The sequence below is a fragment of the Thecamonas trahens genome, assembly GCF_000142905.1.
Source record: "Thecamonas trahens ATCC 50062 unplaced genomic scaffold supercont1.3, whole genome shotgun sequence".
Classification (NCBI taxonomy): domain Eukaryota; order Apusomonadida; family Apusomonadidae; genus Thecamonas; species Thecamonas trahens.
In genome coordinates, this window is record NW_013657677.1 from 205783 (window position 1) to 232008 (window position 26226).

General features: G+C 64.4%; 11 protein-coding genes across 11 annotated transcripts; 7 read left to right on the forward strand and 4 right to left on the reverse strand.

The window, feature by feature from the left end:
- Nucleotides 1-10: 10 nt before the first annotated feature.
- On the reverse strand, nt 11-3211 carry AMSG_00664 (uncharacterized protein). Its single transcript, XM_013906942.1, has 2 exons — nt 2999-3211; nt 11-2910 (listed from the first exon to the last, which is right to left on the reverse strand). The coding sequence occupies exons 1-2, from the start codon at nt 3171-3173 to the stop codon at nt 26-28; spliced, it is 3060 nt and encodes a 1019-aa protein (XP_013762396.1). The 5' UTR covers nt 3174-3211; the 3' UTR covers nt 11-25.
- Nucleotides 3212-4270: 1059 nt separating this feature from the next.
- Nucleotides 4271-5635, forward strand: AMSG_00665 (dihydrolipoamide branched chain transacylase E2; the record flags this gene model as incomplete). The annotated part of the gene is made up of 1 exon (XM_013906943.1): nt 4271-5635. The coding sequence occupies one exon, from the start codon at nt 4271-4273 to the stop codon at nt 5618-5620; it is 1350 nt and encodes a 449-aa protein (XP_013762397.1). The 3' UTR covers nt 5621-5635.
- A 151-nt stretch (nt 5636-5786) lies between these two features.
- AMSG_00666 (uncharacterized protein) lies at nt 5787-8016 on the forward strand. Its single transcript, XM_013906944.1, has one exon. It carries the CDS (start codon nt 5804-5806, stop codon nt 7937-7939), a length of 2136 nt encoding a protein of 711 aa, XP_013762398.1. The 5' UTR covers nt 5787-5803; the 3' UTR covers nt 7940-8016.
- AMSG_11610 (uncharacterized protein) lies at nt 7937-8399 on the reverse strand. Its single transcript, XM_013907135.1, has 2 exons — nt 8284-8399; nt 7937-8158 (listed from the first exon to the last, which is right to left on the reverse strand). Exons 1-2 carry the CDS (start codon nt 8369-8371, stop codon nt 8016-8018), a joined length of 231 nt encoding a protein of 76 aa, XP_013762589.1. The 5' UTR covers nt 8372-8399; the 3' UTR covers nt 7937-8015.
- Nucleotides 8400-9120: 721 nt separating this feature from the next.
- Nucleotides 9121-10206, forward strand: AMSG_00667 (ribokinase; the record flags this gene model as incomplete). Its single annotated transcript, XM_013906945.1, has 1 exon — nt 9121-10206. The coding sequence occupies one exon, from the start codon at nt 9121-9123 to the stop codon at nt 10177-10179; it is 1059 nt and encodes a 352-aa protein (XP_013762399.1). The 3' UTR covers nt 10180-10206.
- A 1715-nt stretch (nt 10207-11921) lies between these two features.
- AMSG_00669 (uncharacterized protein) lies at nt 11922-14928 on the forward strand. Its single transcript, XM_013906946.1, has one exon. The coding sequence runs from the start codon at nt 12156-12158 to the stop codon at nt 14913-14915; it is 2760 nt and encodes a 919-aa protein (XP_013762400.1). The 5' UTR covers nt 11922-12155; the 3' UTR covers nt 14916-14928.
- Nucleotides 14929-15092: 164 nt separating this feature from the next.
- AMSG_00670 (uncharacterized protein) lies at nt 15093-16655 on the forward strand (the record flags this gene model as incomplete). Its single annotated transcript, XM_013906947.1, has 1 exon — nt 15093-16655. One exon carries the CDS (start codon nt 15093-15095, stop codon nt 16653-16655), a length of 1563 nt encoding a protein of 520 aa, XP_013762401.1.
- A 45-nt stretch (nt 16656-16700) lies between these two features.
- On the forward strand, nt 16701-18047 carry AMSG_00671 (uracil phosphoribosyltransferase). Its single transcript, XM_013906948.1, has 2 exons — nt 16701-16839; nt 17345-18047. Exons 1-2 carry the CDS (start codon nt 16765-16767, stop codon nt 18005-18007), a joined length of 738 nt encoding a protein of 245 aa, XP_013762402.1. The 5' UTR covers nt 16701-16764; the 3' UTR covers nt 18008-18047.
- A 257-nt stretch (nt 18048-18304) lies between these two features.
- AMSG_00672 (UPF0414 transmembrane protein C20orf30) lies at nt 18305-19096 on the forward strand. Its single transcript, XM_013906949.1, has 2 exons — nt 18305-18665; nt 18771-19096. The coding sequence occupies exons 1-2, from the start codon at nt 18468-18470 to the stop codon at nt 19068-19070; spliced, it is 498 nt and encodes a 165-aa protein (XP_013762403.1). The 5' UTR covers nt 18305-18467; the 3' UTR covers nt 19071-19096.
- Nucleotides 18964-24712, reverse strand: AMSG_00673 (WD repeat domain 52; the record flags this gene model as incomplete). The annotated part of the gene is made up of 1 exon (XM_013906950.1): nt 18964-24712. One exon carries the CDS (start codon nt 24710-24712, stop codon nt 19124-19126), a length of 5589 nt encoding a protein of 1862 aa, XP_013762404.1. The 3' UTR covers nt 18964-19123.
- A 495-nt stretch (nt 24713-25207) lies between these two features.
- AMSG_00674 (uncharacterized protein) lies at nt 25208-26037 on the reverse strand (the record flags this gene model as incomplete). The annotated part of the gene is made up of 2 exons (XM_013906951.1): nt 25208-25969; nt 26005-26037. The coding sequence occupies 2 exons, from the start codon at nt 26035-26037 to the stop codon at nt 25208-25210; spliced, it is 795 nt and encodes a 264-aa protein (XP_013762405.1).
- Nucleotides 26038-26226: the final 189 nt, after the last annotated feature.

The window sequence follows — 26226 nt, forward strand, 5'->3', positions numbered from 1 at the left end:
CCCCACTTTCCCTATTGAAGTCATTTCAAGGCGGCGCTGGCAGCCGCACGTCGTGCTTGGTTAGGCCGCGGACCCGGCCAGCCGGCGCGACAATGCGCTGGAGCGAGGCGGCATCGGATGCACAGTTGGGGCAAGCGTTGCCGATGCGGCGCATGCAGCCGATGTGGAAGAGGGCATTGCAGTCCTCGCATCGGTACGCGTGCGGTTCGTCGAATGGATACAGCGGACGCGCGTCGCAGAGACTGCACGTCATCGCAAGCGCCGAGCACCGCGGGCAGGAGGCAACGTGCTCAAGGACCTTGTCACGGACAGCGATCATCCGCCGCATCAACGAGCCGTCGGTCGACGCCAGCAGATCGGCGAGCGAGTACAGGTCGGGGTCAGAGACGAGGTGCGGCGCGTCGTCAACCATGTCGTCGACCGCCGCAGCTACGCCCGAGGTGCAGGTCGTCAGGAACGAGCGCATCTCTTTCAGCAGCGAGCGGTAGTGGCGGAGCGAGGATAGCGGCTTGGAGAGCGAGTACAGTGACGAGTTGATGGCAGCAATGTCAAATGCGGGCTCGTCGGCGACCGAGTCCAGAAACTGCGCAGCGAGCGCACTGATCGGGTACGAATGGGTGTCGAATCGCGCCAGTAGCTTCGCTGGAATGATCGAGGAGCAGCTCCCGCCGCCGGCAGGCGTCCAACACCCGACAGCCGAGCACAAGTATCGGCCAAAGTAGGTGCAGAGTCTGCCAGACGCCTTGCGCCGCAGCAGGCCGGCCCGTTGTCCAAGCGCGGTGCCGCATCCGTAGCACTGGATCGCCCGCGCCTCGGCCTCGGGTGGCTCCTCGTAGACGATGATGCGCAGCCGCGGCGGGGTCCAGGCCCGCGGCCGTGAGCTGCTACGGCCGTCAGGAGGCGCCACTGGTGACGTCGCCTGCGGCATGGCCGACCGCGACCCGGCTCGCAGCGCGCGCTCGAGCGACGGTAGCGGGAGGAGCGGGCAGATCGAAAAGAAGCCCGCAAGCGCTTTGCTCGTCACCTGCGCTGGCGTGGCAGCGTCGAGGCTTGATGGCGCAAGGATTCGCGATGTCAGCGCGTCCATCATCTGTACCTCCGAGTTGGCGGCTGTGAGAAGCAGCGGCTCGCGGGCGAGCGCCAACGGCTTGGCGCGCCGCCGCGACCGGACAGCAACTGACGACGCATTAGACGAGTGGACTCCTGTCCGGCCACCGACCGACGGCGTGGGAAGGTTGAGCGTCCGCAGCTCGGACGTGAGCCACTCGTCGTCAAACTCGAGTTGGAGACCAGCGTCGTTGCCCTCGGCGCTCTCGTCAACCTCGGTGCTTGTCGCCTGGTCAACTTCGCTCTCCCTGCTCGCCGCACTCGGTCGAACTGCCGCCGCCCCTGCCGCATCGCTCTCTCCAAAGTCCCACAGAGACTCGAGAAACGACGAGATGTTGCTCGACTCTGCGGATCCAGGGTCCAGCACCGGCTCGGGCGTTGGATCGGAAGGTCTTGGCATTTTGGCCGGACTCTGCACAGCGCTGGGCGTCTCCGCCGGTGACTCGCTGGCGAGCAACGACTCGACCCGCGCGAGCAGGGCCGATGTTGACGCCGCCAGTGCCGGCACCGTGGGCGACTCTGCAGCGCCATCAGCGGCGAGCAAAGTCTCGGGTTGTGTGCCGAGTTCGTTGGGCGTGAGGGAGGGTGTGTGGTCGAAGGAAATGCCTGGTTCGGGCACAATGGCATTGTCCGGTTCGGACACGACGGTATCGACATCGTCTGGTTCAGGCGCGGCGACATCGGCGTCGGCATCGTCTGATTTCGGCGCGGTGACGTCGGCGTCGGCATCGTCTGATTTCGGCGCGGTGACATCGGCATCGGCATCGTCTGATTCTGGCTCAGCGGCAACAACACTGTCCAGATCGGGCGCGGCAACATCGGCATCGTCTGGTTCGGGCACGATATCATCATCCGACCCAGGCAGCGTATCATCGGGCACGTCACCACCGCTGCTCATGGCGTCAATGTAGGCGAGCGGGTCGATACGGGTCGACGGATCACGATACTTGGTGTAGACCGAGTCGGCATCGTCGGCGGCAACCTTGGCGGCGGCAGCCTTGGAGGCAGCGGCAGCTCGCGCCAGATGCGCAGCAAGCGTGGGGTTGGGCCGCGGTCCGCCTTCCTCGGCTGGCTCAGGCTCGGGCTCGCCCACAGTGAGGATCGGTGGCGCAGGAGTGAGTGCAGACGGCGGAGCGTTGCGCAGCGCTTCACCCTTGCGGTTGGCAGGCCGAATGACGGCCACCGACGAGGCCGGCGCCTCGGCCGAGTTGCGGCTGTTCCCTCCGGCCCGTGACTTTTTGCCTTTGCGCTTGCGGCGGCGAGTCCGCCCGGACGAGCCTGACGAGCCGGGCTTGCGCGGCGAGGGCTGGGCCTCGCGGTCCTTTCGCGCCGCCAGCGCTGGCGAGAGCACAGCCTGCGGCGTCGGCGATGGAGAGCGACCAGGCGTCGTCTCGACCTCAAACATGATGTTGGACACAACAGTCTTTTCCGCAGGCCGCTCAAACTCTTCAAACTGTACGTCGAGCATGTCCAGATCAAAGTTGAGCGCCTTGAGCGGGACCACAAACGAGACCAGGAGCGGCGCATGCTCCGGAGATGCCATTAGCGCATGCGGCTCGTAGTACGTCTGAATTCCGTCTGGCACGTCCAGCAGCGCCTGCAGATACTCGTCCAGCGAGCCCTCCACCAGCGCATACTTGATCAGCGCCCGGACCCGATCCGCATCTGTCTTTAGCAGCTCGAGCGACCGGATGGTCTGAATGGCCGCCGTCCCGCGCGCCCCATCGCACACCTCCAACTGCGCCAGAAACGCCCACAGCAGCGGCGCTCCTTTGCGCTTGAACCGGCTGGCTGGCACCGCGTCTGTGTCGTCCCGCCGCAGCACATGTGAGCCAAGCGCATTTCCCCTCCCCCCCCCCCTCTCCCCACACGCCCTATCTGAGCAACCTACGCTTGATTCCGTGCGAGAGGATCTGCTCGAGAGCCACACAGAGATTGCGTAGCAGCGGATGTGCGTCGACGACGCTGGTGTGCTTGCCGCTACCCGAGGCGTGGCTCTTGAGCATCATGTTGACCAGGCCACGGAGGCTCGTCAGCAGCATGTCATGCCCACTCTTACTCTCCATGCTTGCCTGCTCCCGCCTCCCTCCACCTTGTGCGCCTCTTCCACCTCTTTGCAAAAGAGTGCAGTGAGTCCCCTCCCCCTCCCTCCCCTCCCTCCCGCGTCTTGCCCTCGCCGCCCTCGCCGTGGTTGGCTGTCTCGCACTCGCCGCACCCGACGAGGCGTCAATGGCCGCCAATGAGAGCTATTGGCGCGATGGCTCTCATGATGGCGATCTTGGGGCCCAGCGGCTACCTACAATATTGCTCTACTCTCGAGCCCGCACCCCACCCCTCACCCCTCCCTCTGCAGCTACTTGTCTGGTTCTTGTCCGACCGCATCGATCACGATCACGATCATAATCACGATGACGATGACGATGACGATGACGATGACGATGACGATAGCAATATCGATAGTGATCATGACTGCGGTCACACCCCTGCAAGGAGCACAATTGTGAACTGAACGCCAACCCCACAACCAGCACTACAACCACGATACCCCGCTTCCCTCCCTCCCTCCCCCGCCCGCCGCCCACAACCGTCGTCAACGTCAGCGTCAGATCATGATCACGATCACGATCACGATCACGATGACCCAGCCCACCTCCTACCCCCTGCCAAGCCCATATCTCCTCACACCTCACCCGCGTTCCTGGACTGGCCATGCTTCGCTTTACACTGGGCAAGGTACGCATGTGAGTGGCTCTTGTAGACGCTGCAGAGGAGGGGTGGGGAATGAGGGGAGAGGGGGTGGAAGAGGGGGGGGGTAGGGGGGGGGTGACGGGGGACTGCCGTCATTTTCCCCATGGTTGACGTGACTTGGGGCAGGCAGCAGGGAGGGAGGGAGAGGAGGGGTTGTACGGTGGTACAGGATGGGGAAAGGTGTATAGTATACACGTTGGGATGGGTGTGGGGAGGGGGAGTTCTGGCCTTGCTGGATGGTAGAGAGCGAGAGGCACCAGGTGGGTATAGCTGGCTGTCCAAGTGGCTGAGCGCGTCGTGGGCCTGGGGAGGGGGGGGTAGAGGGCTTGGGGTGGGGGACTGTGGCGTGTGACTCATGGCTACGGGGGTGAGGCTGAGGTAGACACCTTCTGTACTCGCTACTGCGGTGGCGTCAATGCGCGGGAGCCCTGCTGGGGCGTCGTTCTCTGCAGCGGCGTACCTGGCTGATGTGTTCAAGCTCAAGCTTGCGGATCTGCACGAAGGTCTCGTGGAGGCTGACATCAAGGAGTGGCTGGTGGCCGAGGGCGACGAGGTGGGTGAGTTTGAGGACCTGTGCTTTGTCATGACCGACAAGGCGTCGACTGAGATCTCGTCGCCGGTCGACGGCAAGGTGCTGAAGATCTACCACCCGGAGGGCTCGACCGCCAAGGTCGGCGAGGTCTTGGTCGACATTGAGACCGACGGGCCTGTGGCCGGTAGTGAGGCGGAGGCAGCTCCGGCCGCCGAGCCGGAGTCTGCGCCAGAGCCTGCAGCTGCGGCGGCGCCGGCTGGCGGCGCCGGCGGCGAGTACGACGAGCAGATGATCACCAACGCGGCTGGCAAGTCGCGGCGGGTTCCGGCGACGCCTGCTGTCCGCGGCCTGGCGCGCAAGCACAAGATCGACCTCAGCCAGGTCGCCGGCAACGGCAAGGACGGCCGGGTGCTCAAGGGCGACATCCTCAAGTTTATCGAGTCTGGCGGCGCCGAGGGTGGCTTGGCACCTGCGGCGCCGCAGGCGCCTGCGGGCGGCGCGGCGCGGGCGCCGGCTGCCGTGGTTCCGGGCGAGTCGCGGACCGAAAAGGTGGCTCCGGTCACCAAGGCCATGATCCGGGTCATGGAGGAGGCCAACGCCATCCCGCACTTTGGCTACTCGGACGAGATCACGCTTAACTCGCTCATTGAGACCCGACTCCGGCTCAAGCCTGTGGCCGAGGCCCAGGGCATCAAGCTCACCATGATGCCGCTGTTCATCAAGGCCGCGTCCATGGCCCTCACCGAGTACCCGATCCTCAACTCGTCGCTCTCGGGCGACAAGTCTGAGATCACCTACCACGGCTCGCACAACATCTGCGTCGCCATGGACACGCCCGACGGACTCACTGTTCCGTCGATCAAGTCTGTTGAGCAGCTCTCCATCCTCGACATTGCCGCAGAGCTCAATCGCCTGCAGGAGCTCGGCGCCGCCGGCCGTCTCTCGCGTGGCGATCTCGAGGGCGGCACCTTCTCGCTCTCCAATGTCGGCAACATCGGCGGCACCTACCTGTCGCCCGTCATTATTCCGGGCCAGGTCGCCATTGGCGCCATCGGCGCTCTCCGTACCCTGCCGCGCTTTGACGCCGAGGGCAATGTCATCCCGGCCAAGGTTATCAACGTCTCCTGGTCCGGCGACCACCGCATCATCGACGGCGCCACCATGGCCCGCTTCTCCAACGTGTGGAAGAACTACCTCGAGAACCCGGACACCATGATCCTCAACCTCAAGTAAACACCAATGTGGTTGGCTGCAGCACCTGCACAGGGCAATGAGACCAGTCCATCGTTGTCCCGTAGCGCTGGTTGGCTCTGTCCGCACATGCGAGTGGTGCCTCAAAACACCGCGCACGACTCGGCACGCAGCGGCGGCCGCCGCGAAACCACTCCACCTGCAGCCAAGAGGCAGGCCAGAGTCATGGACGACTCGGTGCTCCCAACAGGGTGGAGCAAGCGGACGAATGCCGACGGGAGAGTCTATTACGCCAACGACTTGGAGAAGAAGACTCAATGGGAGCGCCCTGCCGGCCCGGTTCCGCCCACGACCCTCCTTCCGCCTGGCTGGTCGCAGCGTATCGATGCTGACGGCCGGACCTACTACGCCAACGATGTCATGGGCTCTACCCAGTGGGAACGCCCAATCGTCGTGCCGCAGTCTCGCCTTCCGCCGCCGTCTTCGTCATCGTCTGTACAAGGCGGAGCCGTCGACGACGGCTCGGATGCTGCCGCGCTCTTCGCCTCGGGAAACGTGCTGAGCTTGATGGTTGAGGGCAGAGTGGCGGCTCCGGAGCCGGTCTATGTCCATGTCGTCGAGCATGGCCGTGGCGCTGGCAATCTGGTCTTCTTTCGGTGCGACGGCTCCAAGACGCCGATGCGTGCCCAGAACGACGGCTCGTTGGCGTTTACCAGCGGCGGCCGCGACCCGTCGATGCTGTGGCGGGTGCTGCCGGCCGGCCCGGGCGCTGTTCGCATTCTCTCGGTCAAGCACCAGAACGACTACTCGATCGACGGCTCGGACGGGTGGTACATTGGCCTGGCGTCGGTCGACGGCCCGCCGCGGGTGGTGGCCAACGCGCCGCGCGAGCGCGGTCGCATCGTCCCGTCGCTCATCCGCCAGATCGGCGGCAGGAGGGCCGCCGCCACCGCCCAGCGCGCCCGAGGCAAGGCCTCCAGCTCGAGCGGCGGTGGGATCCGCGGCGCTCTGTCGGCCCTCGGCAACGTTGGCCGCTACGCCGTGGGCCGGGTCCAGGCGCTCATCTCGCCGTCGTCGACGTTGCTGCAGACGGGCTCGATTGTGACACTGACCAACGTGGCAACCGGCGGAAGCCTGCGCGAGCCGCTATACGCCCACATGATCACCCGCGGCGCGTTTGGTCGTGCCTTTTTTGCGCGGTGCGACGGGTCCAAAGCCACTCTGACTGTCATGCCCTCGGGGGAGGTCCACTACGACGGCGGCTATGAGACCATGTCGCAGTGGGTAACGGAACAAGTCGGTGGTGAGCCTGCTGAGCGCCGGGCCGACGGCCGTGTTGCGTCGGGCTCGATCGTCGCGCTCCGCTGCGTCGCCGGCGAGGGTCGTGCCAACCGGGCCGGCGGTCTCGACTGGTACCTCGGCATGGATGCCGACGGAACGCTTGTTGGCAACGACTCTGTTGACAACACCTCGGCCCACTGGCAGCTCACCATCCTGTGCAACATGGCCCTGCGCGTCGAGAAGCTGCTCAAGGAGGTGCCGGCCTTTGATGGCACGGTCAGCCTCACCGCCGAGCAAAAGACCCAGTTTTACCTCGACGGCTATCTGCATCTCCCACAGGTGGTCTCACGCGAGCTAGTCGACGCTGCGCTGCAGGTCATCAATACCGCGCTGGGCGATCCCGGCTCGTGGCATCGCAACCCAGACTTTGGCCACTGGGACCTCAAAGGTGTTGACGGCACGCTCGGCTCGCACCCCGCCATTCTCGCACTGCTCTATGCCGCGCCAACCCACGCCTACACCCAAGAGCTGCTCGGCCGTGACAATGTCAACATGCCTCGCGGCGGGCAGGTGGCAGTCCGGATGCCCAATCCAGATGCCAACCACGACGCACCGCAGCACTGGCACATCGACGGTCTCAACAAGGGCCACCACTCGTCGTTCTCGCTTCTTGTTGGCGTCACGCTCTCGGATCAGCTCGGCCCAGACTGGGGCAACCTCGTGGTCTTTCCCGGCCAGCACCACGTCATGGGCGCCAAGCTCCTCGCTGCGGTCATGGAGGCGCGCGCCGAAGCCGCTGCGCGCGGGCCAGGTGTCGATGACGCTGTCTCGGACGACCTCAACTCGTTCATCAGGCAGCCACTCTCCGGCGGCATCGCCCTCCAGCCGCACGCCGGCGACGTCATCCTTGTCCACCACAAGGTCCCGCACCGGGTCCATCACAACCACTCGCCACACATCCGCTACCAGATCTACTTTCGCGTCTCATCCAAGACCGGCGCGCCCTACGACACCGTCACACTCGAGAACATCTTCTTTGGCTTTGAGGGCATGGATGACGTCGTCGCCCAGCTCCAGTAGCAAACAACTGCCGTTTTTAACGCCATACTATCTCGCCAAGCCACACAAGCACGATTGTCGATCTAGCCAAGCTGCACTACGCTTGGCTGCTGCCTGTCGGCGCCTGCCCTGCGTGCATCGCCTGCCACTTGCGGACCTCCTCCAGCGATCCCGTCGGCGGCCGAGGGCCCTCCTGCTCGTTCTTCATCGACGTAAAGCCCTTGAGAGTGTCGGTCATAGCTGTTTCTCTCTCCCGAGTGAGTGCGATGTGCTTCCCCGTCCACCTCGGCTCCATCGCTCGACTCACTTCAACCCAGCGCCACTCCAGCGCGTCATGTCATGGACCACACCGCGAAGGGACGTACCCGGATGAGTGATGACATAGCCCACACCAATGGGCACAGTCAGGTAGATGGCAAACTTGAAAGCCTCCAGAGGCATTCGCGACGTCATGCTCTCGCTCTATCTCTACCTCAAGTCGTGTGTCCCAACCGCGGTGGTTGCCTGTCCCGAACCGAGTGACGCTGTCGCCGTCAAAGCCGACTTGCCTCCACTCGCCTGCTGCTGCCTCACCGCGCTGCACTCCATCACGATGATGAAGACATAATCAGACATGTCATAATGGTGTGCAAGACTATGATCTTGCTTCCTACACTGTTTGGTTGCTATCAGGGCGCGTCTTTCCCCATACCTCGGGAGGCGACGATGCCCACGGCACTCGTACGCTGCTCCCCCAACACCCGCGAGCCGATCCCTCTATCGACGCACATGAGACACGATCCACCACTCAGTATCATTAGCCACTGTATGTGTCTTCCACTTTCATCTGCTTCTGCTGACTTTGGGCGTGTGTAGCAGCCTCCCGGCCGCCCTGCCTGCGCCTTGCACCGGGTACCAGTCCCAGACAGACCCAGTTGCCAGAGCGGCCGCTCGGCCAGGTACCTGAGGCAAGCACAGGCACCAGTACTGCCCCGAGACCCACACCCCTCTCTCACGCTTGTACCATGTGGCCTGCAGCTCCGCGCCACTATCCACATGCCCACCTGCCGTATGTGGCTCACTACCCGCCAGCGCGTCCCAGTCACCCCCTGTCGGCGGCGACGACGTCGTCAGCCTGGGCTCACCCTCGCCATCGCAGTGCTGCGCTCAGCCAGGGCGTTTGGACTCCTGGATGGACTGCCAGCCCATACGGACATGCGCGCATGATGGGGGTGCATGGAGGTGGTCGTTCGGGTGGTGCAGCGGCCGCAGCAGCGTCGTCATCGGCGGTGTCGGCCAAGTCAGACGCCGCAGACCTGAGCTACGGGCCCAAGGTGGTGGTCGTCGGCTCGTGCATGATCGATCTGGTCTTCTACGTCGATCGCATGCCTCAGCTTGGCGAGACCATGCACTGCACCTCGTTCAAGCAAGGCTTTGGCGGCAAGGGTGCGAACCAGGCGTACCAGGCCGCACTGCTGTTTGACTCGCACGGCGATGTGGCCATGGTGGGGGCGGTCGGCGATGATGCCTTTGGCGAGGCCACCCGTGACAACATGGAGGACGTCGGCATCAATGTCTCTTGCCTTGCGCTCACGCCAAACCATGCGACGGGTATGGCCGAGATCAACGTCGATGCCAACGGCAACAACGCCATTGTCATTGCCGCCAACGCCAACACCACCATCACGCCCGACGCCGTAGCCGCAGCTGCCCACTCGCTCTTTGCCTCGGCCCGGGTTGTGGTGACCCAGCTGGAGATTCCGCTGGCCGCCACGCTGGAGGCCATGCGCCACGGCAGGGACGCAGGGGCGCTGGTGGTCTTCAACCCGGCTCCGGCCATTGCCGACCTGCCCGACGAGATCTTTGAGCTTGCCGACTTTGTCACGCCCAACGAGTCGGAGACATCGCTGATGACCGGCGGTATGCCGGTGGAGACGCTTGATGAGGCCGAGGCAGCCGGCCGAGTCCTCCTTGACCGCGGCGCATCTAACGTCATCCTCACTCTCGGCGCCCGCGGCGCGATGTGGCTGTCGGCCGGGACTGGCGACGCCGTCGTCATCCCCATTCCTGACCCGGTGCCTGCCTCTGCTGTCGTCGACACCACCGGTGCCGGCGACTCGTTTGTCGGCGCCTTTGCTTACTACATGGCCCAGACCGACTGCCCGGGCATTGAGCACGCCATCCGCTCGGCGCACCGGCTCTCCGCCGCTTCTGTCCAAGCGGCAGGCACCCAGACGTCGTACGTCTCGGCCGTTGCCGTTGATCCTGACCATTTCCACTGATGGCCACGTAAAGTCTGTCCCCACCCACTTTGCTGCGTTTCGGCGAACTCGGAACCCGACGCGACGCAACCGCCGCTCTCCGCTCTACACCACCGGCTGGCCACCTATTGTCGCCACATCCAGCACCGTACCTTGCCTACACACCAAGCACATGCCGCGGGACGCGTTCATGGCGGCCATTGCTCCGCGGCGGCGAGCCAAGAAGCCAACCATGCCGACGGCGACTCAGCGGGCGGCTGCTCATCGACGACAACTCATTGCCGAGGACCCGATCTCTGCGGGAGCGAGTCTACCCGACTCGCTAGATCCCGAGCTGTATACAAGGCTGCTAGCGCGACCAATGAGAGCATCTCCTCGTGCGCAGCGGTATACGCCGCCGCGACTCGCCTCGCACATCCTTGCTGCCTCCCGATCTGGCGTTCTGCCGCCGCTGAAGGCGCTGGCGCTGGTGGTGGTGGCCAAGAACCGGCTGCACCCAGCCATCTGCAACAACTTGGGTGTCCTGCCTGCAGAGCTAGCCCACGACGTTCTTGCGCACTGTACCGCAGACGAGCTGGCTCAGATTGAGGACGCGAACCTGGCCTCGGTGCTGCCCACCAATGATCTCTGGCTCACCCACTTTGCTGCCAACTACGGCCATGTCATGCTCGATCGCTTTCCGGAGCTTTGCAAGGATGGTGGCTGGCGGGCTCGCTATCAGACGTGCACCCGGTTGCGGCTGGAGTCGGCACGGGCCCGCCTGCGGCAGACAACCGCGGTCGTTGCTGACAAGCCCGAGACTGTTGCCCTTGATCTCTCCGAGCTGCCGCCACAGCGCCGGCGCCGTCGGCTTCAGCAGACGGGCAATGCGTCATCAGGCTCGGCATCAAGGCCGGCGCCGAGATCAAGTCGGAGTAATGCGCGCGCTGCCCTCTCTCGCCTGCTGCCCAAGGGTCTTCTGCGGCGGCTCAACAGCAGCGGCGGAGTGAGGAAGCGTAAGGCCCAAGTCTCGATTCCGTCGTCACAGCTTGCGAAGAAGCAGAAGATGCTTGGGGAAGCCTCCAAGCGCCCTGTCAAGCGGCCGACCTCGTCCGCCGCCCATCAGCGCAGCCAAGCGCCACCGTCATCGTCGACCTTGCGTCAAGCACCAAGCCGCCGTGGTCTCACTATTGCAGCTGGACGTGACAAAGCGGGAGGCAAGCATGTCGGCAAGCGTACAGGCACGGCCAAGTCGACCCGACCCGTCTCAACGAGCCCACGCAAGCGAGCGATGACCCTCCCGATGCCGTTTCCATAACCTGAGCACCCGATGATGCCGTTTCCATGACCTGAACACGACACGACGCTGCTTGCACAACTCATCGAGATCGAGATCGAGATCGAGATCGTGATCAACCAGATCGAGTACTTGTTCCGCAGCAGCAGCAGTACGCACACCTCCCCTCTCCTTAATACAGGCAAGCAATGGTCTCTCCTGGCGCACTCTGGATTGCAAGAAACAACCCCGTCTCAGGTAATGGAGGCAAGGGAGGCCAGGGAGGGTAGTTGATAGACGAGCTTGTGGGCTAGCTGCAGAGCAATCAAACTGTTGCAAGGTGACCAGACCGCCATCACATCGCCTGCCTACTTTGCCGGCGATCTTGGTGGGACCGCCTCGATGCGACTCGTCAGGTGGCGTCGAGGCAGCGGCGTTGAGGCGGCGTTGAAACCATCTCCGAACATCCAGCAAGATCGTGTTTGGCAAGGCCGGGCACCCGACTTGTGTCCGGCCGGGGGCGGGGTTAGGGGATGACAGGTGTGATATCAAGGCGGGGGCATGTAGGACTGATGGTGGTGAGCGTACTCACGGCTCTCTTGCTGCTGGAGACGCGAGGAGGCTCCGTGGCGCCTCCGCCACCGTCTTACATCCTCGCACTCGACACCTACGTGGCGACAGGACCGGACCTGGCCTTTGCGGCCGAGGCGGTACTGGCGCATCCACTGGCGCATCCAGTCTCATGCTCTGCACCGCTGAAGCTAGTTCCACCACGGGAGCATTGCGATACACCGACTCGCTGGTGGTGCTCGACTCATCAGCATCGTGCCGGATGGAGGCCATCAAACCCATGCTCGATCCGCTGCTGAGGCGCGAGTGGGGCGCCTCCATCCGGGCTATCTACCGCAACGCGCGGTTGGATGTGGCCCCACTCTCGTTCCGTGGCTCGACATCGATTGACACGGCGGCAACGCTCGGCGCGCCGGCAGTGTGGTCGTACGGCTCGCACGGCGAGGGCATCCGTGTGGCGATCTTCGACACGGGACTCGCCAGCGAGGCGCCGGGCTTTGGCGACGCAGTGGAGGAGATTACCAACTGGACATCGGACGAGACAACGAGCGACGCTATTGGGCACGGCACGTTTGTGGCCGGGCTGGTGGCCTCGCGCGAGCCGCGGTGCCCGGGCTTTGCACCTGCGGCCTCGCTGCTCATCTTTCGGGTATTTACCTCGAACCAGATGTCGTACACGGCGTGGTTCCTCGACGCGTTCAACTACGCGCTGCAGGCGGGCGTCGACGTGCTCAACCTCTCGATTGGCGGGCCGGACTTTAGCGACGCGCCGTTTATGGACAAGGTCAACGAGTTGTCGGCCAACTCGGTCATTGTGGTTTCGGCCATCGGCAACGACGGCCCGTTGTACGGGACGCTTAACAATCCAGGTGACCAGCTGGATGTGATTGGCGTCGGTGGTGTCGACGGCATGGAGCGGCTGGCCAAGTTCTCGTCGCGCGGCATGACGACTTGGGAGCTTCCGGGAGGATACGGGCGGGTCAAGCCCGACGTAGTGGCGTACGCGACGGCGGTGCGGGGTTTAGCGGCCGACGGTTCGTGCCGCACGCTATCAGGCACGTCTGTGGCGTCACCGGTGGTTGCGGGCGCGGTGGCGCTTCTGGCGTCGACCGTGCCCGCCGAGAAGCGCGCGGCCATTATCAATCCGGCGTCGATGAAGCAGGCCCTGACCGAGTCTGCGCGGCGGCTCGACGAGGCGAACGTGTTTGAACAGGGTGCGGGCCTGCTCAACCTGCAAGGCGCGGCCGCAATTCTGGCGTCGTACACGCCGCGGGCGTCGGCCTTTCCACCGATTGTCGATCTGACCGATTGCCCATACATGTGGCCGTACTGCGTGACGCCGCTGTACGCCACGGCACAGCCTGTCATTGTCAACGTTACGCTGCTCAACGGCATGGGCGTCCACGGCGAGCTCCTTGACGAGCCGGTGTGGGAGACGTCCAACTGCGCAGGCGTGCTTGATGTCACTTTTACGCACTCGGCAGTCCTCTGGCCATGGACAGGCTACGTCGCGCTGCACATCCGAGTCAGCGAGGAGAGCAGCGATGTGTCGCGTGAGTGCGAGGGCTCAGTCACGGTCACCATTGTCTCACTGGAGACCGGCGGCTCGGTGCGGACGACCGAGCTAGTCATTCCGGTGACGGCGCGGGTGATGCCGACGCCCAAGCGTGCGCAACGACTGCTGTGGGACCAGTTTCACTCGCTCCGCTACCCTCCCGGTTACTTTCCGCGCGATTCGATGGCGCTTGGTGCCGACGTGCTCGACTGGAACGGCGACCATATCCACACCAACTTTCGCTCGCTCTTTGAGGCCCTCATCAACGCTGGGTATGTGGTCGAGGTTCTCGGCGCGCCGCTGACCTGCTTCGATCCCAAGCTCTACGGCGCGCTGCTCCTTGTCGATCCGGAGGAGGAGTACTATGCGGCCGAAGTCGACGCCCTGACATCTGCCGTTCGCGACGACGGCCTGGCAGTGGTGGTTGTCGCCGAGTGGTTCAACGGCGCGCTCGCCGACGACCTCAAGTTCTTTGATGAGGCGACGCGCCAGGAGTGGGAGCCTGTGACCGGCGGTGCCAACGTGCCTGCCCTCAACGAGCTCCTTGCACCGTTTGGTGTGGCGCTCTCGGACGCGGTTGTCTCGGGTGTGCTCTCGCTTCCGGCCGGGCAGGTTGTGCTCGATGCCAGCTCGGGTATTGCGCGGTTCCCGGCAGGCGGGCGGCTGGTGGGCGGAAAGTTCCGGACCGAGGTGCCTGGCGCGTCGGGCTCTGTCTTTGCCAACGTGCTGGGCGTGGCTGGTGCCGGCACGGGCTCGGTTGCGGTCTTTGCGGACTCGTCGTGTCTTGATGACGCTGCGGCGACGCAAGAGTGCTTCTGGCTCCTGCTGCGGGTTTTGGAGCATGTTGCCCGCGGCGCCGATCTCGATGTGGCCGCGCTGGGGCTGGGAACCCCGCTCCGGCGAGTCTATGTCGCCTCGGGCGTCTCGGAGCCGACTCGGTTCTCTGCGGCGCTGGGCTACTACTCGGGCGTTGTCGACGAGCAGCATGGGGCTGGCTCGCAGGCGCGCGGGTGCGAGGGTGCGGCGCAGTCGCACGCGCACCGGCACACCATCTCAGACAAGCTAGCAGCCGGCGAGTACTACTCGGACGGCGAGCGGATGCGGTTCCGAGGACAACCAAACGTGCGACTTGGGCCGCGGCCGATGCCTGTTGGCCCCACTGCCGGCGAGTGGCGCGAGGGCGTGTTCTCGTGGCTCTCCTCGCTCCCGGCCAAGATCATAGGGTCGCTCTTTTCCAAGATCAAGGCCTTTGTCACCCAAGGCGGGCTCTGGATGGTCCTGCTCATCATCGGCCTCCTCCTCTGGCTTGCCCGCCTCATCATGCATCGTGTCTTGGACTCTGAAGCCTACTCGCTCAATTCGAAGGACTTTGTGTAAACAGTCGAACGTCTTTGAGCTGTGGCGGGTGCGGGTGCGGCGAGCGGGCGAGCGGCGGTCGCCGCAGCGCCGCGCGACGTGACTCAACTTGGCTCATCGAGCGAGTGCATGGAGGAGGTAGTGTACCGGGCGGCAACCAACCCATGCCGAGCGGGAAGCGGAGCGTTTGCGGTGAGCATGTGCCGTTGGGCGGTCCACCCGTCGGACGTGGTGCCACCGCTGGCCGGTGCGCGGCTGGTGGCGGCGGTGGCTTGCGAGCCGAGGCGGAGCGCCGACGGCGATGCGGTCGCAGCTGCGGCCATCGACTGCAGCCTGTGCATGCTGGGTGGCGGCGGATGGGACGCCGATGCAAGCGGGGGCTGGGATGCTGATCGAGTGGCAGCGTACATGGCTGCCATGGTGGATGCCGCGCCCGGGGCGGCGGTCGACCTCCCGCTCGGCGAGCCGCAGACCGAGGTGGAGGTTCTAGCCCAGCGGGATGCCGTGGCCAGACCGCTCATTGATGCCGAGAACGACGGGCATAATGAGCGCGAAGAATGCCACCAGCGGCGTGTGCATCTGCTGAGGGTACTCGTTTCTAAGCGGCCGGATAAGGACGCCGAGCTCGCCGAGCTGGTGACGCTCGAGCGCGCGGGCGATGCCGCCGCCACGGTCGTCTATGTCCCGCTTTGCCCCACTGACGCCGTCCCGTTCTACTACCCACGGGCGGTGTGGTGGCGGATTGACTATGCAGCACTGGCGGCGGGAGCGAGCGACAGCAATGATGACGATGGCGAGGGCGTGCTACGTGGCGAGATCGAGGTCCGCGCGGCGTTTGCGGCACCCGACGCTGCGGCGGCGTTCAGCAAACACGGGCCGTTTCTGGCCAAGAAGGCTGTCTCGTTTGCCAACGGAACGCAAGTCGGGCGCAAGAAAAAGTACATCTTTGACACGGTGGTCCCACGGAGCGTGTACTCTGCGCGGCGGGCTGAGATCAAGGAGCGGTATGCACAGGCGCTGATGGACGGATGGGCCGAGGCCACTGATCCGGGCAAGCACGTGTTCGAGGACGTGTCAATCGCGGCGTACATGGTGTGCTTGGTGGAAGCGCTCCGCAGCCGCGGTGCGCCCGCCACTGACGTCGACATCATTGATCTTGGCTGCGGCAACGGCGTTCTCGTTCACTTGCTAGTCGAGGAGGGAGTGCGGGTGGTCGGCGTTGACTGCCAGGTCCGCAAGTCGTGGACGGCGCCGAGCCTGTTTTCGTCGGCGGCGCAGGCATCGCTGATGCACAAGGTGCTACAGCCGAGCTCGATGGAGCTCACCGAGCTCGGGGTCACCTCGGCGCTCCTGCTGCTCGGGAACCACGCCGACGAGCTCTCGCCGTGGATTCCGTTCCTTGCGCGCGACTGGGGCGTTCCGCACTTTGCGCTCATTCCTTGCTGCACCCATACCTTTGATGGGCGATTCACCCGCCGCGATCCGGACAAGGGCCGGTACGCCACCTACTGTGAGTGGCTGGTGAACGTTGCCCACGCCGCTGGTTTTGATCTTGTGCGCGAGCACATGCGGCTGCCATCAACCAAGAACGTGGTCATGCTCGACGCTGGAGTCGTGGATCCCACCTCGGACGCCGCCTCCATTCTTCGCGCTGCTGACGCTGATGCCGAGCTCCTCGAGCGGATCCGCGCCGACCATGCCGCCGCCCAGTTTGCGCCGCGCAAGCCGGTCGGCTCGCTCACCTTTGACCCGCCGAGCTGATCCAATTTGCGTCACACACGCCGCCCGCTCACCTCGAGCGCTCTGCGGCCGACAGACTGACGGCTGCCGATAGTCTGACGGCACGCCACGTTCGTCTCCAAAACCAACCATGTCTGCCGAGAACTCCAACAAGCGCCCGGCCAACGGCCTCCCTGAGGGCCAGCCCGTTGCCAAGAAGCTCCGTGTACGAACCACTAAAGTAGCGCAATGCAGCGCTTGTTTGTTGTCAGTATGAGTGCGCGGGAGGGGAAGGGGGAGTGCACGGGGGGGGGGGGGGGGGGGGGGGCGGGTGTGGTCAGATCCGGATCCGGATCCTTGGCGCCCCTCCCCGTCCCCCCCCCCCCGTCCCCCCCCCCCCTTCCCTCCATCCAAGTGGTCGGCCACTGCCTCCTCGGCAGCCAAGGACGGCAGTCTGGATACCAGCACAACGTGTTGTTAGTCTAGCCCCTATACCCACAACCGTGGTTTGGGATGTTGTGGTCTTGCAGGGACGATGGCAGTAGGGGGGTCCCCTTCCCCTGTCTCCTTCCCCCCCCCCTCCCCCCGCCATGTTGCGGGACAGAGGCGACGTGCGGCTTTCTTTGGTACTTTTTTTGCAGGCGGGTGCAACAGGGAACCTTTTTTGGAGGGCTGGAAGGGGAGGTAGGGGGTAACGACTCATGTGTGTGGTACTGATATGCTGGGTTTAGGGACTTCCGGAGACATACGTCCTTCCGCCGAACGTGATTGTGATGCGGGAGACGATGCAGACGCGCGGGATGTTCACCATCATCCGCGACGAGAAGACAACGCACCAGGACTTTGTGTTCTACTTTGATCGCCTCTCGCGGCTGCTTATCGAAGAGGCGCTGTCGTACCTGCCGGCGGAGGAGGTGGATGTTATGACGCCGACCGGCGAGGCGTACCCGGGCATCCGGTGGACCCGCAACCTCTGTGGGGTCCCGATCATCCGGGCTGGCGAGGCGTTTGAGATTGCGCTTCGCGGCATCCTCCGCGACTGCGTCATCGGCAAGATCCTCATCCAGCGCGACGAGGAGACCACCCTGCCCAAGCTGTTCTACTCCAAGCTTCCCAAGGACATTTCGGAGCGGACTGTTCTCCTCCTCGACCCGATGCTGGCGACGGGCGGCTCGGCCAAGGCTGCCATCCAGGTCCTCATCGACTCGGGCGTGGCCGAGGACTCGATCATGTTCATCAACCTGGTCTCGTGCCCGGAGGGCCTGCAGGCTATCTACGAGGCATACCCCAAGGTCTGTGTCGTCACTGGCGAGGTCGATCGCCAGCTCAACGAGCGCGCCTACATCATGCCCGGCCTCGGCGACGCCGGCGACCGCTACATGGGCACCGAGTGATCCCGCTGTGGGCACAAACTGTTTTCCCCGTAGTCTCTCATCCCCCTTCTCTTTTCCCCTCCCCCCCCCCCGCCTTCCTGCTTCCTCCCTCCCTCATTCTCCTCTCCCACACTGAGCAACAGCACCTGATCCGTATCTCGGTATCATCCGTAATCAATCTCCTTTACCTCGTCGTCTCATTTCATTTCATTTCATTTCATTGTATTTCATTTCATTGCATTGCATTGCATTTCATGTCGTTCCCCCATGGAACAACCGTTCCCTGCCGGAGTCCCCACCACTCCCCCTCCCTCCCCACCCCCCCCTCCACCCAACCACGCCACACCGTGCAAGCGCAGGCCCACCACCTCTCACCCTTTGCCCTGGCCACGACCCTGCTGCTCACGAAAACAGAAAAGGAGAAGAGCGAGACATTGACCACACACACATACATATAGACACACACACGCGCACACTTTCCATGTCCTCTGTGGAGCTTGACGAGTTTGGAGGTGGCGTGGGTGGGCCCGGTATGGTGACCAGCGGTGGTGGCAAGGACAAGTCCAACGACGACGACGACGGCAAGTCACAGGTCCACAGCTACTCGGCCACCACCTCGTACCGTGGTGGTAAGGGTCACACCCGTAACCCTCCGCACAGTTCCTCCATCCGCAGAGTCGTACGCTCTCCTTCCCCCTCCCACCCCCCCACCCTCCCTCCCGCCCAAACGCTGCTGCTGCTCACTCACCTCGTCATCCTTCCCTCCTTCCTCTCTCTGATGCAGATGTCCTCGATCGGGCCGGGTCGACGGGCGCCGGATACGTATGTAGTTCCAGAGGAGAAGCCACCGACACGGGCTATCTGGCGGGCGGTGCTGATGCTGCTCGCAGGCACTTTTCTCATCGGGTTGGGCGTACTCCTCCTCACCGGCATCATCCCCACCTTTTACTGGCGTCGTGGATGGTCTCTCTGCTTCATCGGCTCGCTGCTCTTCATCCCTGGCTCATACTACTCGTATGTGGCGTACGGTGCGTGGATGGGCTACAAGGGCTACCGCTACTCGCTCATCCCAGACGTCGACTGAGGCTGGATAAAGGATCGACTACGGGTGCTTTGTGCGCGTGGTTGGCTTATGTTTCACTTGAGCGAGAGCGTCCGGATTTCGCTGCGGAGCTTGGCGGCTTCGGCCTCCTGGTTGCGGATGCGACGGCGGAGCGAGTTGACCTCGTCGCGCTCGCGCTTGCGATGGACGTTGGAGAACTCGGCGACCTGCAAATGTTGCTGGGTCACGTTGAGCGTCCGCTCCAGCTGCTGCTGCTCGGCCATGAGGGTAGTGAGGCGGGTGAGACGGGCCGTGTTGGCGGCGGTGGCTGCTGCCAGCTCGTCCTTGGCCCGGCGCAGCGCCTCGTCGGCGCGCATGAGCTCGGCGATGCGCTTCGAGTCTGCGGCGCGGAGGAGCGCTTTGAGCTCGTCCGCCGACTTGTTCACCGACATTTCCAGGACGTGGTCGAGGTCGATGAGCTTGCCAAACTTGAGCATCTGGACGTCTTCTGCTCGCGCGGCCAGCTCCTCGCGCTCCTCGCGCTTGGCCTTCTTCTCCTTCACCAGCTTGGCAAGCAACTTCTCGAGCGACCGCTTCTTCTCATCGAGCTCGCGCAGTTCGCCGCGGAGCTCGCCTGACCTTGCTTGCAGCTTGGCGAGCGTTGCCTCGGAGAAAACCAGCGCGTCGTCGAGGTCGTGCGGCAGCCGGCCGTCGTGGACGTAGTAGATCTGGTCGAGCTGGAGCGAGACCGTGATGTCGAGCTCGTTGAGCTGGCTCTGTTTCTCGCGCTGAAAGGCGTCAATCGCCTCGCGCGCTGCGCTCAGGCCCGAGTCGGCGTCCTTGGCCTTGGCTAGCGACTTTGCTGACGCCGCAATGCGGTCGCGCTCCTCCATGATGGCGCCTACCGCGTCCTGCGACTCGAGGCGCTCCGCCCGGAGGGCGAGGACTGCGTCAAAAAGCACCGGCTCGCACCGCGGCGGCATAACGTCCTCGCCGTCGTCCGACTCGCTGCCCGAGCCTGACTCGGACTCGTAGTCTGACTCGTAGTCTGAGTCCGAGTCGGACGCCTCGGAGCGCCCGCCGCGGTCGCCTCGGTCACGGTCGCCGCCGGTCGCCCGCTTCCGCCGACGCACATTGCGGCAGAAGATCTTCCACAGCGCGTCGTAGATAGACGCCGGCGCTGACTCTAGAAGCGCATCAAACTTGGCAGTCCACTCGTCGTCCGACGGCATGGCGAGCAGCTGCGCTTCCTTCTCGTCGAGCGCCGCCGTGCACGCCACAATCTTGTCGTGGATCTTGGCCTGCTCCGCGAGCTTTGCCTCTAGGATCGCCGACAGCTCGCGGTCACGCTTATCGAACTCCTTCAGCAGCAGAAGCTCCTGGTAGAGCACAATCATCTTCATCTGCGCCATCTTGAGCACACCCTCGAGCTCAAACTTTTGCGCCCGAAGCGAGGCGAGCAAGGCGTCAAACTGACGCACCGCACGCATGTCATCTTCCAGAAGCGCCTGCTTTTCCATCCGGAGCTTGGCCGACTCGAATCGCTGCTCAAGGTCCGAGCCGCGGACCTTGGTCCGCGCCACCGCCGTGCTTGGCCCGGCTCCGGACTCGGCCAGCGCAAGCGCGTAAACCGGCACAGCATCGACCCGTCCAGCGCTCGCCACCACGCCGTGGACCACAGGCCCACACACCGGCGCCGTCACCGGCTCGGCTCGGCTCGCCCGGATCACCGCTCCCTGCGGCGTGTCCAATGCAAGGACAGCCTCGGCCGGCACGCCCAAGTTCGGCAGTGAATGCACGATCGATGTGGCCCCGGCAGCCTCCGAGTTGCCGCTCTGCGCCTGCAACGGCGGCTTAAAGGTGACCAGGTCAAGGACGGCGTCGAGGCTTGCGCCCGTCGCCTCGATGTCCATGCCTAGCTGCGATGCAGAACCTGCCAGCCGCTGCCGGCCGAGCGCTGCGGCCTCCTTGGAGACGAGCGAGTGCTCTTGCTGCCGCTGGAGCAGCTCGTCCGACTCTGCGAGCTCGAGAACCTGCCATGGGTACTCGGCGTCGTTGACAGGCGCAGGACGAAAGTACTCTCCATGCTCGCCGAGCGCCTCGTCGATCTCCACCAGCCGCGCAGTGTGAGCCCGGACCTGCTCGATGAGCTTGGCCTTGGTCTCACGCGCCGCCAGCAGCGACGTGTTGAAAGCCCGCTTGCGCTCCAGGATCTCGGCGGCAAGCAAGACCATCTCGTGACCTTTTGACGTGGCGTTGACCCGTTCGTGCTCCGGCACCACGTAGTCTGGCGATGACTTGAGCTTGTAGTCACCGAGCGTCGCTGACGCATTGTCAATCGCCGCCTGCGTCTCCGGGTCGACGAACCCGGGCTTGGGCCGCTTCGCCATCAGCGCTGCCCGCGCCCGTTCGCGGGCCTCGATTTTGGCTCGCCGCAGCTCGAGCTTGGACTTGAGCGGAACTGCAGGCCCGAGAACTCCGCCGCGCTTGATCCGCGGGAGCCCGGTCGAGCCCGACGCCTGGCTCGAACCATCGCCGCGGTCCGACTCGCCGTCGAGTGTCTTGTTGCTGACGGTAGTCTCGCTTGTCTGAAGCGCGAGAGCGCTCTCGGCTTCGGCCGCCGCCGCCGCCCGCGCCTCGGCAAATGCCCGTGCCTCGGCCACAGCCTCGTCCATGCCGGGTTGCGGGACGCAGGTGCGGAAGGTGGAGACAACAAAGTTGTCGTCGAGCGCGGTCACCACAATACGGTGCGTCTCGATCGGGTCGATAAACCGTGCCCGGAGCTTGGCTAGCAGCAGCCGCTTCCGCCGCGAGTCCCACTCGAGCAACTTCTGTGCAAGCTCAAGCTTATCAGCGTTGGCGGCCGCCAGCCGGTCGGCAAGCTTGGGGTCGAGCTGAAACGCCGCACGCTCCAGCTGCTCGTCCGGCGGTGCCGAGTGGTTCTCTTCTAGCAGCGCGTCGTAGAGCACCTTCATGTGCGCCACCTGATCGCGAACCTTGGCCTTCTTCACCTCGGCGGCGGCCTCGGCGGCAGCCTGCTCGCGCTTGAGCTTTTGCTCGTACACTGAATACTGCTCCGGCTCGTCGCCATTGTCGGCGCCGACTGCGACTTGACTCTCGTCCACCGCAGCTTCCGCGCCGCTGGCGACCGCCACCTCGGCCGGGACCAGGTCCGGAAGCGCCACCGATGCGACTCCGTACTTGGAGTCGACAACCGCAAGTGTTCCGTCAGGCGCAACCGAGCAGAGGGTCGCCTCGTCGTGTGTGACCACCACAGCCGCGACCGGGCCGCGCGCCGCGTCGTGTGCGTACAGTGCCGAGAATGCACCCAGCTCGCCCGAAGCATACGGCGTGACCCTGACCGAGCCGTCTGATCCACCAGAAATGAGAAAGTGACCCGATGGCGACCGTTCCAAACACGAGACCTCGCTCCCGGCGTGGAACTCTACCAGCTTGCCAACACTCACTACACCAGCAGGGAGCAGGACCGCTGTCGGGCGCGGAATCTCCTCTGCGCCAGCAAGCAGGACTTCCAGCGGGTCGGGCGCTGAAGCATCGATTTGGGCCTGAAATTCGGCCACCAGTGCGTCGGCGTCGCCAAACGATGTCGCCGCCGCCGGCAGTGTGAGTTCGTACAGATAGCCTGCGGCGTCGCCAGAGAATGCTGCCAGAAGAGAGCCGTCGCGCAAGACCAGTGCAGCACGGAGAATGACCGAGAGTGCCTTGGCATAGCCCGGTGCACCCATCACGCCTGACTCGTCGAGGCTGCTCGGACCAGGCCCGTCGGCATTGTCGACAACGTCGGAGCTTGCCGACGCTGGCGAGTCGGGTGCCATCGCCTGCCGTGGCGAGCCGGGCGCCGAGGCCACTGGCGGCGGCGCCTCGCCTCGCTCGGCAGCCTCCTGCGCCCGCTTGGCCGCCAGCCATTCCTCCATGGTCGGAAGAATGACCTCACCGCGGTCGTTGATCCGCAGCGAGAGAGGATCCTCCTCGGCTTCGGCCTCGGCCTCGGCCTCAGCAGCAAGGAGCGCGTCAGGGTCGGCGTCGGGGTCGTCGGCGAGCGCCGCCGCCCGTGCTGCTGCTGCCTCGGCCGCCGCCTTGGCCGCCTCCTCGGCCGCGAGCTCGTCGAGCACCTCCTGCTTTGCGGCGGTGAGGAGCTCTGCCGGTGCACTAACGGTCCGGACCGGGAGCGGGAGCACAAAGTCTGGAAACGAGGCCGATTCCGGAAGAACAGCCGGCGACGGGCAGGTTGCAAAGTGGCCCGACGCCGTGTACATGACGACGTAGCCTGCCGTTGGCGCCCAAGCCATCCAAGTCACTGGCGCTGGTGCGGTGACAAAGCCGATCAGGTCGAGTCCAGTCGCCGAGAGCTTGAAAAAGAAGACCGAGCCGTCGGTTGAGGCCGAGGCTAGGAGTTGCGGGCCGGCCGGCGCAACCGCAAGCGCCGTTACCGCCGAGGTGTGCGGCTTGGCATGTGCAAGTCGCACAAACTCGCCGCGGCAGAGCTGTAGCAGCGAGACGGTTCCGGCGGTAGTGCCCGCCACCACAGTCCGCGCGCTGGCGTCGACCGCAACAGGCAGCCAACTGATTTCGGTCACCGCCGCCGCACAGTGGTACGTTGCGATCCGCTCTTTGTCGCGGACCGCATACGCGGCCAGGACACCGTCGTCGCCGCCAACCGCCACCAGGCCGTGGACCGGCGACGCTGCCGCTGCAGCCAGCGGACCGGCGTGGAACGAGGCGACTAGCCGCGACTTGTCGTACGAGGAAAAGTCCTCGGCGTGCGGGACGGCGACCAGAGCGCCGGACGCGTCTAGTACCCATGACCGCGGCTGGAACGCATCGTGGATGAGGGTGCGGATCGCGGCCGACGGCCCGAGCCCGTGCTCGAGCACAGGATGTAGGACAAGCGCGTACGAGTCCGAGACAGGAGCATTGACAATCGACGCAACGTCCCAGTGCCGGATGTAGCCGTCCATGCCGGCAGAGACCAGAACGGTGGCATCGGCAATGAGCGAGAGATGCTCGACAGGCCCGTCGTGGCACGGCACGTCAGTCGCGCGGAACAGCTGGAACTGAATAAAGTTGCCGTCCCACACCAGCAAATGACCGGTCTCGGTTCCGGAGATGACCTTTTCGTTGGGGAGGGTGACAAAGGCCGAGACGTCCGAGAGCTGGATCTTGCCAAACTTGCCAATGGTGCCCTTGAGCTTGAGCCCAGTAAACGTCCGTGCCATCTCCCAGAACTTGATGTGGCCCATGCCGGCGGTGACGAGCGCGCCGTCCGAGTTGGGTGCAAACGCAACGTGGAACACGTCTTGCGAGAACGCCTTGAGCCGCAGAATCGTCCGTCCCTCCTCCCATGCCCACACTGTGAGCATGTAGTCGGGATACGAGCCAACCGACGCGAGCTTGGTCCCGGACGTCGAGAACGCCATGCACGAGTACGCCTTCTCCGTCCCACCCTCCAGCACCTTGACTACCTTCAGCGACGGAAACTCGTAGATCAGGATGTTCGGCTTCTCGCCCTTTTCCGCCACTGCAAACCACTTGTGCGAAGGATGCGGAGCAATAGCTGCCACTCCGCCGCTGTTGGTCCCCGGCAGCGTGGTCACCGCCCCCGTTGCCGTCTCCAGAATCTGTGTCGTGTTACCTGCCGTGTACAACACCTTCTCGCTGGACATAGGCACAATGTTATGCCTATGACTGGTGTCCATCCCAAATACATGCCTGTAACCCCCTCCCCCCATGCCATACCATAGTATGAGTCAATGCTTCCCCCCCCCCCCCCCCCTCCTTTCTCCCCGTGTCTCGCGCGCCCGCCCGACCACCAACGGCCCGCCCCCCTCCTCCTCCCGCCCCCCCCCCCCCCCTCCCACCTCTAATCACCAACGTACTGGATGTGCAGCATTGGGGTGGGACTCTCCCCAAGTAGGGCACGTCGGCTAAAGGTTGTGGCCGACATGTCCGGTGCGTGGAGTGTGACAGGGGCAGGGGCAGGGGGGGGGGGGGGTGGGGGAGGGGAAGAGGTGGAGGGCTGGCTGGCTGGGCTTGATCGACTTCTCCACCGCCGCCATTGGCACCCCCCCATGGCTGTACATGGAGACGGGGCCGGGAGGGGGGATCGCCCTTGGCAGATATTGTAGGGATGGTGTGCAGTGCAGAATGGTATATCGATTTTACAGTGAGTCTGATTGCCGTTGGATGGGGACGTCCCAGGGGAGATCGAGAGAGCGGACGGCAGCGTCAAACTCGAGGCTGCCGACCGGGGGTGGTGGACCGGTGGTGGTGGTCACGCCGCCGCCGCCGCCAGAGGCAGTGGCGTGGACCGAGGCGACAGTGGAATCGTCAATCTCACAGAGATCGTCGATGTTGCCGCCAGCAGCAGCGCAGGCGGCGACAGAGACCTCGCAGGCGTGAACGAGATTGAACATGTAGTGCAGGGCCTCGCCGGCCGAGCGGCCTGCGGCCATGAGGCCGTGGTTGCGGAGGATGAGCGCCATCGATGGTGGCTGGAACGAGGCCTGTAGAGCGCAGCGCTCCTTCTCTGGGTCTATGAGAATGCCTGTGTAGTCGTGGTAGGAGATCGGGCCGACGATGGCGGCTTCTTGGCCGACAACCCTCAGGCCATGGCGCGAAGCTGCAACAGCACCGCCAGCCAGAGTGTGGGTATGGATGAGGCAGCGTGCGTCTTTGCGGACGTCATGGATGGCCGCATGGAGGACAAAGGCAGCTTGCGAGAACGAGAACTCGGTCGATCCGTTGTCGAGGACCGCACCGTTGCCATCGAGCTTGACCAGGGACTCGGGCGTGACCTCTGAGTAGAGTAGACCAAAGGGATTGACGAGAAAGCCACCATCAGCAGTTCGATACGAGATGTGGTTGTAGATCGAGTGTGTCCATCCATAGTTGTCAACAATACGATACAGCGCCGCCAAAATCTTCCGCGCATCATCATCATCATCATCATCGCCACCACCAGCACAAGCACTAGCAACTCCTGACGCATACCTCGAGCAGCCTCGCGGTCCAGCCAGCACCGCCCCCCCGCCATGGCCACACACTCTGCCAGCCTCATTGTGCGACCAAGCCGAACGCCATACCGCAGCATGGATGATTCACGCCTTGCTCCTTCCACACACCCAAATTTGGGAGACGTCTGTTGCCCGGTAGTGGTGCGTCTTCCTGCGCGCCCGCG